Source organism: Diuraphis noxia, unplaced genomic scaffold (genome assembly GCF_037042655.1).
Source record: "Diuraphis noxia isolate RWA-SAM2 unplaced genomic scaffold, SU_Dnox_SAM2 contig0002, whole genome shotgun sequence".
NCBI classification, from domain to species: domain Eukaryota; kingdom Metazoa; phylum Arthropoda; class Insecta; order Hemiptera; family Aphididae; genus Diuraphis; species Diuraphis noxia.
In genome coordinates, this window is record NW_028301712.1 from 63,496,625 (window position 1) to 63,508,923 (window position 12,299).

At 26.5% G+C, this 12,299-nt stretch overlaps 2 protein-coding genes across 5 annotated transcripts; one reads left to right on the forward strand and one right to left on the reverse strand.

Moving 5' to 3' along the window:
- The first annotated feature begins 127 nt into the window (after positions 1–127).
- Positions 128–2,583, forward strand: LOC107171489 (uncharacterized). The gene is made up of 3 exons (XM_089218465.1): positions 128–229; positions 1,690–2,032; positions 2,078–2,583. The coding sequence occupies exons 1-3, from the start codon at positions 128–130 to the stop codon at positions 2,581–2,583; spliced, it is 951 nt and encodes a 316-aa protein (XP_089074591.1).
- Positions 2,584–7,494: 4,911 nt separating this feature from the next.
- LOC107170870 (folate transporter 1-like) lies at positions 7,495–12,083 on the reverse strand. 4 transcript variants are annotated; one of them, XM_089219365.1, is made up of 10 exons: positions 11,872–12,083; positions 10,943–11,084; positions 10,037–10,207; positions 9,745–9,958; positions 9,517–9,668; positions 9,333–9,443; positions 9,139–9,265; positions 8,292–8,484; positions 8,071–8,209; positions 7,495–8,008 (listed from the first exon to the last, which is right to left on the reverse strand). In XM_089219365.1, the coding sequence occupies exons 2-10, from the start codon at positions 11,063–11,065 to the stop codon at positions 7,928–7,930; spliced, it is 1,311 nt and encodes a 436-aa protein (XP_089075491.1). In that variant the 5' UTR covers positions 11,066–11,084; positions 11,872–12,083; the 3' UTR covers positions 7,495–7,927. The 4 variants fall into 4 exon arrangements, with proteins under 4 accessions (XP_089075491.1, XP_089075495.1, XP_089075494.1 ...); XM_089219369.1 differs by lacking the exon at positions 11,872–12,083 and adding an exon at positions 11,286–11,433; XM_089219368.1 differs by lacking the exon at positions 11,872–12,083 and adding an exon at positions 11,200–11,216.
- Between the last annotated feature and the right edge of the window lie 216 nt (positions 12,084–12,299).

The window sequence follows — 12,299 nt, forward strand, 5'->3', positions numbered from 1 at the left end:
TTATTCCAAGCCGAATAGATATGACACATTTCTTCCATGATACTGATATAAACCGTTTTTTTTTCTAGTGATATAAACCGTTTTTATTTACTGTCTGGTCTCGCTGAGCACTCAAAAATATTCTGTGATGATATCAACAGGACGGATACAGTTTTTGATAACAACTGATAACAGTGAACTGAGTCCTGTAGGAACAAAAAAAAAAGGCTCTTGCCACGTCGTCTTGCCAGTAAGTTGCCAACCTATAATAGTTAGCACAAGCCACAAATCCACACAATCGCACCTGCGTGTGTTGTCTCCGTCTTACACACGTACGACATAGGAAATGTTCGTTCGCTAGTTTCAAGTTTCAATAGGGTATTGTCAGTTTTGATATTACTCAATATCACGATTTAAGATATCTTAAATCGTGCTCAATATTAGAGTGAACCACCTATTATCAAACTTTTAGGTAGCATTGTAGCAACATTATCTGTGTTCTCTCGTTGGTTTTTTACGATATTTTAATTTTTAAGTGAGTTATGGGTATGTAAATTATGAATATTTTAAAATATTCATAACTCGCTTAAAAATTTAAATATCGTAAAAAACCAACGAGAGAACACAGATAAAAGTTGCTACCTAAAAGTTTGATAATAGGTGGATTCACTCTAATATTAAAACTGACAATACCCTATTGAAACTAGCAAACGTGTGTAAGACGTAGATAACACATGCGGGTTAGACGTCCTCTTAACTAAATAAATAACTAGGGCACTTGGGCACTATAGAAAATATAAACAAGACTTAATTGTAATATTGTATTTAGGTAAATCATGATCTAATACTTCACACAACTCAGAATGATTTGTAGGCTGCCATTTGTTACGGCGACAATTTTGTGACCAAGTTTTTCGTCTTTTAGGGTCTCTTGGAAACCGAAAAAGGCGAAACCCTTTGCTACGTGTATTTAAACACTTTACAGCACCAGCTGTACAACCGCCCATTCCTTGTAGAATTATATAGCTTAATTCACATGATATTTAAAAAACATATATTTCAGAGTTTAAACCATATGCAGTGGCGCATTTAAGGGGGGGCAACTGGGGCAAGTGCCCCGGGCGCCAGATTCCCAAAGTGCTAGGGGGCGGAAATTTTTTTACAGTTTACCACTACATAGAATTGAAATATTTATATTTTGTTTGATATAATTATTACACAAAATAGAAATAAATATTATAAATTAAACATAGACATTTTACTCATAATTCATTAGGTCTATGATTACAAACGGTTTTCATACGGGTCACGGCTGAACGGGATTGCGACGATCATGGATATAAATATCTATGATTTATTTATATATATATATTATATCGGTATATCACTCGTGGCGGCAACTACAATTTATCAGTTAATACAAGTTAAAAATAACATAATATCCATAAATATTTTCCCTATCGCCGACTGCCGAACGTTGTCGATCACTTATTTTATTTTTGTCAATCTACTATTAACAGTAAACTGTCTTCTGACAGCGTCTTGTGTATCAAGTTGACGGTGATTACGGTAATTGTACAGTGTTATTTGATTTACCATTTATTACTCTTTATTGTTTATAATTCGTTATACTTTCCAACGTGTATGGTTCTATGCACTGTACGTGATTAAGTATTATAAAGTTTTATATTACTAAATCCTGTAATTAAGATTGGAGAAAATGAAAAAGAAAAACCAGCTATTCGATGTGAAGCAAATGGTATACTTAAAATACTTAAATCATTAGAAACATCTTTCTTGTCAATTTTTTGGGGAGACATATTACATAGGTTTAATACAGTTAGCAAAAAACTTCAAAGTGTAGATATTGATTTAAGTGTTGTTGTTGAGCTTTATCAATCATTAATTATCTATGTTGGTGATATTCGTATAGATAAGGATTATGAAAATTTTAAAAGAAATGCTATTGAAAAATGTGGAATTATAAACTTTAGAAATACTGAAAAGCGACAAAAAAAAATTAAAAAATTTAGTGATGATCATTCAACGGAAAGTATTGTAACTAATTTTAAAGTAAATACCTATTTTGTTATTTTAGATCAATTAAAGTCGGAATTGTTAAGAAGAAAAATTGCATACGACCACCTTTTAAAAAATTATAATTTTTTTTTTAAACTTACTAAAATGACAGCAGCAGACATAAGGATATCTGCTGAGCTGTTAAGAAATGAATATAATACAGATTTGGGATCTTCATTTCCCAATGAATGTATTCATTTTAGTAGTTATTTGAAAACCATATCTATTCCTCCGAAAAGTATTCAAGATATGTTAGTGTTCATAAGAAAAAATAATTTGAAGGATATCTTTCCATATATAGATATTGCTATAAGAATATTACTATGCACTCCAGTTAGTAACTGCTCAACTGAGAGATCATTTTCCGCCCTAAAACGTATTAAATCATATTTAAGATCAAACATAGGCGAAGAAAGAATATCTGCGTTAGCAATTATGAATATAGAATCTGATATCACTACATCAATAAGCTACGATGATATTATTCAAGAATTCGCACAAGATCGTTCACGACGAAAACTATAAGTACTTTTTTTAAATATCGTTTGTTGTAGTGTATTATTAATTATTTTAAATATATTTATATTTATTATCTACAAAAAATATATTTTTTTTTCATTTATTAATTATAATTGTTTCAACAAAATGTTTGTTTTTACAAATTTTTTTTTCAAACAAAAATATTATATGTATATTTCTTGGGGAGGGGGGGGGGCGCTTGTAAAATGTTACCCCAGGGCGCTTAACGTCTAAATGCGCCACTGAATTGATGACAGACAAAAAAAACACACACACACATCATGGTAAAATCAATACATTCCTCGCTCCCCTCAGAATCTAAAATACCCACCAGGTTATGAGTTACGACTTATGAATAAGTATGGTCTATGACTATCGTCTCTTTTTCGCAAAAGACCATTCAGATTTCAGTTTCACAAAATACAAACGACCAAATTCTACCAGATGATATAATATAATTAATTATTATAAAAATGTTATACACTGTATTTTTACCAGTTATTTTTGTTTTTACTGACACTGCATCGGAAAAGTGACCACTCCAAAATCCAAGTTAATGCTCATCATTTTTCTTGTCATCACATGATCGGCGTTTGATTAAGTTATCAATTATCATAGTGGTCATCGTTCCATTGGTCAAAATTAAGGTGTATTTATAAATACACCTTGGTCAAAATGTTAAATGTCAAATTATAATTTTGTGGTATCAATACCATAATAATTTATTATAATACAATTACTGTTGATGGGCGGTAACGAATAATTATTAATTAGTAGTTAGTACTATCGAATAATATTCGATTATTCGTTCAAACTATTGAATAATAAATTGCATGAATGAATAACGAATTTAATTAAAAAATTCGAATAATTATTTGCATGGCCAAATAACAAATAACTGAAATAACATATATAAATTATTCAAATTTCATATTTATGATAAAGTCTAACCAACAGTGGCGTACACAGGGGGGGGGGCTTAGGGGGCTTCAGCCCCTCCCATTGGCCATGTTTTGGAATACATTTTATATTAAAAAAGACAAAGTACAAACCATGATATTTCTAAAAAACGGTATTGAATACAACGTATTATCTTTAGTAACAATGACCTAGTATAAGCAAAGCATAAACGTTGTGTTTATTATGGTACCGAATACCGATATAGATTTAGCCCCCCCCATTCGAAAATCCTGGGTACGCCACTGCTAACCAATAATCACATTTCGTGGAACTTATTGACTTACTGTAATTTATGATATAATAAATGTATCAATCATCATTGTTGATGTTCGATCTTCCATAAACATTTAATTTTAGTGTTACTTTTTTCTTGTATAAATAGAATAATTATACATAGGCAAATACTGTACATACTTTTTTTATAGGTACCTAGTATCTAGAATTTACAAATTGAATATATTAAATATTCGAATATATCGTATAATTTGTAACGATTATTCGAATAACTTATTTGGAAAAACTATCGAATCACTATAAATACAATTGTAATCCTTAGTACGATTTTAAAAGCCTAATTGCTTTTAAAATGAATCTAAATCTTAATATAAAGTTTAAAATAACTTAGTAAGATCATCGATCAATGAATTAAAATAAAATTGAAATTGAAATTTATAATGAATAAAAGTCTAACTTCACCGATTAAAAGCTAACGAAACAAGAGTTTTATTTTATAGAAGACTAAATTTTTAGAAAAATCACTACCTATTGGTATTAAACTGAAATTTTTATTTTTTATATAATCGCCGGTTAACGTAAGGCACTTATATAAATATAAATGTGGGTAAAATCGTCTGCCATTTTGCGACGATTTATACATATTACATACAGATAACAGAATAACAAATTCAAATGAACGTCTTAAAACTGTTAAAACGGGAATTGAATGTTTTTGCGAATACGTTTTCCGGTTTTCGTTTTAAATTTTGAATTAAAACTGAATAGTGAATAATGGATATTATGGACATATGGTCAGTGGCGCATTTAGACGTTAAGCGCCCTGGGGTAACATTTTACAAGCGCCCCCCCCCCTCCCCAAGAAATATACATATAATATTTTTGTTTGAAAAAAAAATTTGTAAAAACAAACATTTTGTTGAAACAATTATAATTAATAAATGAAAAAAAAATATATTTTTTGTAGATAATAAATATAAATATATTTAAAATAATTAATAATACACTACAACAAACGATATTTAAAAAAAGTACTTATAGTTTTCGTCGTGAACGATCTTGTGCGAATTCTTGAATAATATCATCGTAGCTTATTGATGTAGTGATATCAGATTCTATATTCATAATTGCTAACGCAGATATTCTTTCTTCGCCTATGTTTGATCTTAAATATGATTTAATACGTTTTAGGGCGGAAAATGATCTCTCAGTTGAGCAGTTACTAACTGGAGTGCATAGTAATATTCTTATAGCAATATCTATATATGGAAAGATATCCTTCAAATTATTTTTTCTTATGAACACTAACATATCTTGAATACTTTTCGGAGGAATAGATATGGTTTTCAAATAACTACTAAAATGAATACATTCATTGGGAAATGAAGATCCCAAATCTGTATTATATTCATTTCTTAACAGCTCAGCAGATATCCTTATGTCTGCTGCTGTCATTTTAGTAAGTTTAAAAAAAAAATTATAATTTTTTAAAAGGTGGTCGTATGCAATTTTTCTTCTTAACAATTCCGACTTTAATTGATCTAAAATAACAAAATAGGTATTTACTTTAAAATTAGTTACAATACTTTCCGTTGAATGATCATCACTAAATTTTTTAATTTTTTTTTGTCGCTTTTCAGTATTTCTAAAGTTTATAATTCCACATTTTTCAATAGCATTTCTTTTAAAATTTTCATAATCCTTATCTATACGAATATCACCAACATAGATAATTAATGATTGATAAAGCTCAACAACAACACTTAAATCAATATCTACACTTTGAAGTTTTTTGCTAACTGTATTAAACCTATGTAATATGTCTCCCCAAAAAATTGACAAGAAAGATGTTTCTAATGATTTAAGTATTTTAAGTATACCATTTGCTTCACATCGAATAGCTGGTTTTTCTTTTTCATTTTCTCCAATCTTAATTACAGGATTTAGTAATATAAAACTTTATAATACTTAATCACGTACAGTGCATAGAACCATACACGTTGGAAAGTATAACGAATTATAAACAATAAAGAGTAATAAATGGTAAATCAAATAACACTGTACAATTACCGTAATCACCGTCAACTTGATACACAAGACGCTGTCAGAAGACAGTTTACTGTTAATAGTAGATTGACAAAAATAAAATAAGTGATCGACAACGTTCGGCAGTCGGCGATAGGGAAAATATTTATGGATATTATGTTATTTTTAACTTGTATTAACTGATAAATTGTAGTTGCCGCCACGAGTGATATACCGATATAATATATATATATAAATAAATCATAGATATTTATATCCATGATCGTCGCAATCCCGTTCAGCCGTGACCCGTATGAAAACCGTTTGTAATCATAGACCTAATGAATTATGAGTAAAATGTCTATGTTTAATTTATAATATTTATTTCTATTTTGTGTAATAATTATATCAAACAAAATATAAATATTTCAATTCTATGTAGTGGTAAACTGTAAAAAAATTTCCGCCCCCTAGCACTTTGGGAATCTGGCGCCCGGGGCACTTGCCCCAGTTGCCCCCCCTTAAATGCGCCACTGCATCAATTTTTGGGACAGTAAAAGTGCTACGATTTTCGATTTCAGTACCTCATTCGACCAGAAAGTGAAGCTAGTTGGTACTTTCGGAAGTCAAAAGTAAAAAATTCTTAATATTTTTCTAAATAATCGGAATAAACAAACTAAAAATTAAAATTAAGAGAAAAACGGTAAATTTTACGCACAAACAATTTTCTACAAAATCGATTTTGGTTTTTGATGTAACTTAAAAACAAATGACATAGATACATGCATTTTTCACCGAATGTTTATATATTATGTATATTCTATCCACCATACAATTTTCAAAAAATTTCGACATAAGGTTGAACTATTTATAGGCATTTGCAATTTTCGATCATATTAGTTTTTTTTAAATTAATATCGATCAAAATTTTTTTGTTGGGTAGAAAAGCTTGAAAATTTAATTCAAGTCTACTAAAACATTGTAACAATAGCAGTTGAAAAATAAAAAAAATATATAATAGTCACAATTTTTTTTTACAAGCATTAAAATTTTAATTTTGACAACATACGTATAAATCACGAAAATTCGCAAATTATTTTAAAATAGAAAATTTTTAATAATCTATAAAATATACTAGACAGATAAACCGTCTCGGCTCAGAATCATTTTTCGTATACAATGGTATATCATTGGATTAAAATTTAATTCCATCCATCACAGTAACCTAGGTACAGTAGCTACTGTACAGCAGAGTGACACCCATGATTTTTATATATGGTTAGTCTGTTATAAAAAAAAAATTGTATATATTACTATGTATTTTATTGTTTATATGTATAGATTTTCAAATATAGGTAGAACCATAACATTGCAAAACGCAATAGGTACCTACTTTAATTATGAGAATATGAATTTCACTCTCTAGTCACTAGAGTAACCTATATTAAAAAATAAACCTAATCTTATAAAGTTGATAAATGTTGGTCAAATTTGATGGTTAAATCACATTTATAAAATGACGACATTAGGTATTTAAAAGTAATAAATTAAATAAAAATTACACTTATAGGTCTTCAATCTATTTTATCACACCTCACAATTTCTAGTTGTTTTTTAGGAAACCTATATATGTATTTCAAGGTTTTAAAAATTGTGGTGCATAAGGAGATCATTAGTTCAAAGAGTAGTGCAGAAAAATCAAAATGTAATATTTTTATTGAAAGTTATATGATTTAAAATTTTATAATATTTAAACCATGAAAACATTTTTTAAATCCATAAATTTACATGTAAATTTATTATTTCAAAATTCATAATCTAAAATAAGATCAAGGTACTTATAGTTTTCACTTATTATAAATTCATAACTTATCAATACAGTCTTCATGTTTAATTACATACATTTTACAGAATATACATATCATAAACAAATAAATAATAATCACACAAAAATTCATAAATATTAAATAAATATTTGAACAACTAATTACTTTTTTTTTTTAATTTGGTATTTTGTCACGTTGAGCAAACAATGAATATAAATATTTCAATAACTTATTTGTTTTTAGGTCACTAAGATTAATTCAATCAGATAATATTTATACCATAATATTAAATATGTTTGTCATACTTACTTCTTAACACCTTGTAAAATTAATATAAATAAATAACATATTCCAATTACTAAACAAAATATAGCATACCATTCAAACTATAAAAAATAAATTGAATTATTAATTAATATAATTATTAAAGTATTGAGTATATATTTACCAAAATTTTAGATGATGACGACAAACCACCTAATGTCATGAAAAATGTAGCTAAGGATTGTAAAGTTGCAGCTAGTAAGTTATTAACACCAAACACAAATCCATGGTTATCTTTATTGACACACTTTGCAATTTCAGAGCTTTATTACAAGATAATAAAATTGATTAGATTTTTTTATATAAAATTAAAAATTAATATAAATAAAGTATTGTATATGAAACCTGGCAATGGTCATCATCCCTTGATAAATTGTGCAATAAATTATATAATTAATATATGATAAATAGATTGAACTATATGCAACGGAAATATAAAGAGCAGCACATTGCATAAAAGATGTTACTATAATAAGTAAATTACTGTATTTATCCATATTCAATTTAATCGAACCACATAAAAATGTAACAAATGTACCTAAAATAAAATAAATTATTTATTTATTATTACATTTTTAAAACTATAGTAATTAGTAGTGTATCAAAATATTAATGAAATATATGTATGAAATTAATACCTGCATAACAAATACATATTAGGATATTTCACCAGGGACATAATTAGCTGAAAGACAAAGAGCAATTACTTTTAAGCTGTAAAAATTTGAGAAAGAGTCGCCCCTATATTTTCTTATGTTTTCTATATTAGTTTTATTTAACCTACATACTAGATCATAGATTACAAATTACAATTATTTAATCCAAATTTTCAAATCATTCCACTTCACCAAAATTCAAAAATTCAGTCTGTTTGTTTGGATTCCGGATCCAATCCGGCTTCATTATTTTCGAGATAATTAGCTATTTTTTCATGTTTTAGTAAAATACATATTTTATGAGTACTTAAAAAATTATAGATATATATTTTTACAAATAAAAAATAATAATTGTTTTCAAAATTATAAATAATCCAGATTAAACATATTGTAACTTTTGTTTCAATCTGGATGTGAATTGATACGGATTTGGTGCTCAGTACTACTCTGCATAATCAATATTAACCAAGTTGATATCATGTGATGTTTTTTTTATGATTTAGATGTTAAATTTGATAGGTTAGTAAGAATCATACTTATTATTGTATAAACAGCATCAACACCACCATTCCATTCTGAAGTTTTAGTACAATTAATAATACTACTCTGAAGGCATTCGTCATTACTTAAGGATTCCCACAATGATTGAATATAATACAAAACCTAGTAAACCATTTTAAAATTATAAACATATTCTAAAAATTATTTTTTATTTATACTTTCTTTATACTTGATTAAAGCAACAAGTTGCAGTTATCACCCAAAATGACCATTTCAAAATATACAAACTCTTATACTCTTTACACATGGATTTGAAATATTTCCATGACATCTTTTTATGCTAAAAATGTATTTGAAAATAAGTAAAGTATACAAATGTTTTATTTCTAAATTCATTTTTAACTCCTGTTTACTTTTATATTATTCTCAGCTAAATCATAATTTTCATTTTCCAATTTTGTTTCTAATGTTTTATCTATTACATTCATTTTCTGAGCTTCTGGCTTAGGCTCACTTTTTTTTATAGCTGGCAATGTTATAGTCCACATCATTGCAGCTGTCAGACCTGAGAATTATTATGAAATTATAGAAATTGATAGTTCACTATTTTACCACATCTTCAGTTTTATAAACAAACTAACTTCCTAATGTGATGAAATTTAATTGATATGTATCAACTAATTTGGTTGAAATGAACACCTGAGAAAGAAATCCTGAAAAGAAACGCCCTATAAGATGTGCAGCTCTAGTGTAACTGGTAACTTTCTGGTAATATTTCACATTCACAACAGAATATGTATATGTGTAGTATGCAACTTCTGTAGCAACAAACAAGCCATATAAAATTTCAACTACCTAAAAATAATAAGTTAATTAAATTTAAAAATTGATAAAATGTGTTATTTATTATTTTACATTAGAGACAATACTTACAACAATAGATGTAAAACTTGTAAATAAAGATAACGAAGCATAAATACAAACACCACATAGCGCTTGGATAACTATTACAATTTTATACCTCAGCCAGTCAGTAGTTAAAGAAACAAAAATCATAAATAACATAGAAGCATAAACACCGATAGAGAGTATTTCATTATTAACCTGAAATTGAATAAAAATATTAATTATGGAAATGAGGTAATAAATAAGTATTATTATTTATTAGTAACCCATATGACATATAGGTATGTTGTTTATTTATATAGCGTATCTAATTTTTTATTTTGGATCTTAAATTATTAATAGATTAAATAAACTTAATTTTTTTATTTCCAATCATAAATAAGCCTAATATGATATTTATAGTTAACAACATATTTCTTTTCATTTAAAGTGGGTACCATAAAATATGATTCGAAAGAATATTCCAACCAATGTTTTCAAACTTGTTCTTGTGTTTAGAACATACAAATATACGGTTAAATATAAATAATACCTTAATTTATTTGTATACTTAAATATTTAGAAATAAAAATGTGGTCTAAGTTATTTGTTTTACAAATAGCTATAATTATACTTACTCTAATCATACATAATAAAAACAAAAACTTAAAGATTATGGTTTGGCGAGAGTGTTAAAAATTGTGTAGGAACATCCTAGATATCTTATTATTTTTTAATTAAACCTTACACTTAACTTAAATATTTGTATTAAATAATGTAACTTTTTTTAATTTTAAAATTGTCCATATAATATTTACTAAAGTTGTACTAATACTTATATAAAATGTATTTCATATTATTAGTTAAATAGATATTACTTATGATTTTAAATTAATTATAAAAAAATATTAAGTTTTCTTACTTATATTATAATATTTGTAAAATAATTCATACCTGTTCTTCAGTAAAATTCATCCGAGGACTTTTTAAATAAGGAATAAAATAAGATTCTGATGGACGGAATTCTTTTAAAACACCATAAATACACAAGCATAAAGAAATGGTTTTCCATGTCATGTTGAAACAAAATACTTAACTAAAAAAATTTAAAAAAAAAATAAGGTAATTTATTATATTATAATTATTGTAGACAGTCAAAAAAAATACTATGCATCTACGACATAATATTAATCATCATTAATAAAATTTACCGAGGTCAAATAGTAACATTTCATATTTGATAACCACATTAGGTAAATTATCTTTATAAATAGTTATATCTAAATGTTTCACCTACCTAATACACATTATTTGAAACATTGTATAGTATTATTGTTTCACTACTTAAAATAAAATAGCTTTGAATATGTATTTAAAAAAATAACCTATCAATAATAGGTACCTATATTCATTGTTATATCTCATTTAGAATGTTATTAGATAAAGGTATGTGGTATTATTAATATGCAGATTAAAATTGCATATTATTGTGTTAAAAATAATCTATGAATAATTTATACAATAGTGATTAGTGATTACAAGTTATTTACCTATTTTTAAAATGTTAATAACTGTAAACAAAAAAAGGATTAATCATATCATTATATTAAAGGAATAGAGCTAGTACCTTGCTATATTATTAATATAATAGCAACAAATAGCAATGCTTTCTAAACTTTCAACATTGGTATAAGCAAAATTAAAAAATTCAATACAAAAATATATTATGATGAATATTCATAAAAACTAAAGGATTTAGAAGCATATAATATAATGCTAAAGTGAATATTTAATAATATATTTTATTAAAATATTACATTTTAAAGATAAATAAATAGGAGTTAATCAGTTAATGTAATGAACTAATGAGTAAAGTTACCAACATTTATTTATATATAATATATAAATTTATGTATAGGCAGTTTGTTGATGGTCCTGAATTCTTTATTGTATTATGCTATACTATAATAAGACGTGTTTAATTATGTTTGCGTTCAATACGTAGATAATAATTAATAATTATTAATTAATTTATAATAATTGCCTTATTTTCAGAATCTCAAAAGTCAGAATAATGATTCGAGATTCGAGCATTGAACCACAGAATAGATAAAATTGAACTATATTAGTATATTATGATTATGAATATTATGATAACTGGAAGCTCACCAAGCAGTGTTGCCCGAGAGGGAATGTTAAAACGAGATGGGACTACTAATGATATAACTATCTTTGTCTTACACATGGCTCTAATATATTAAATTAATATACTGCGGTCCGGGATATTATTTTAGACTTTAGTTTGGTTCTT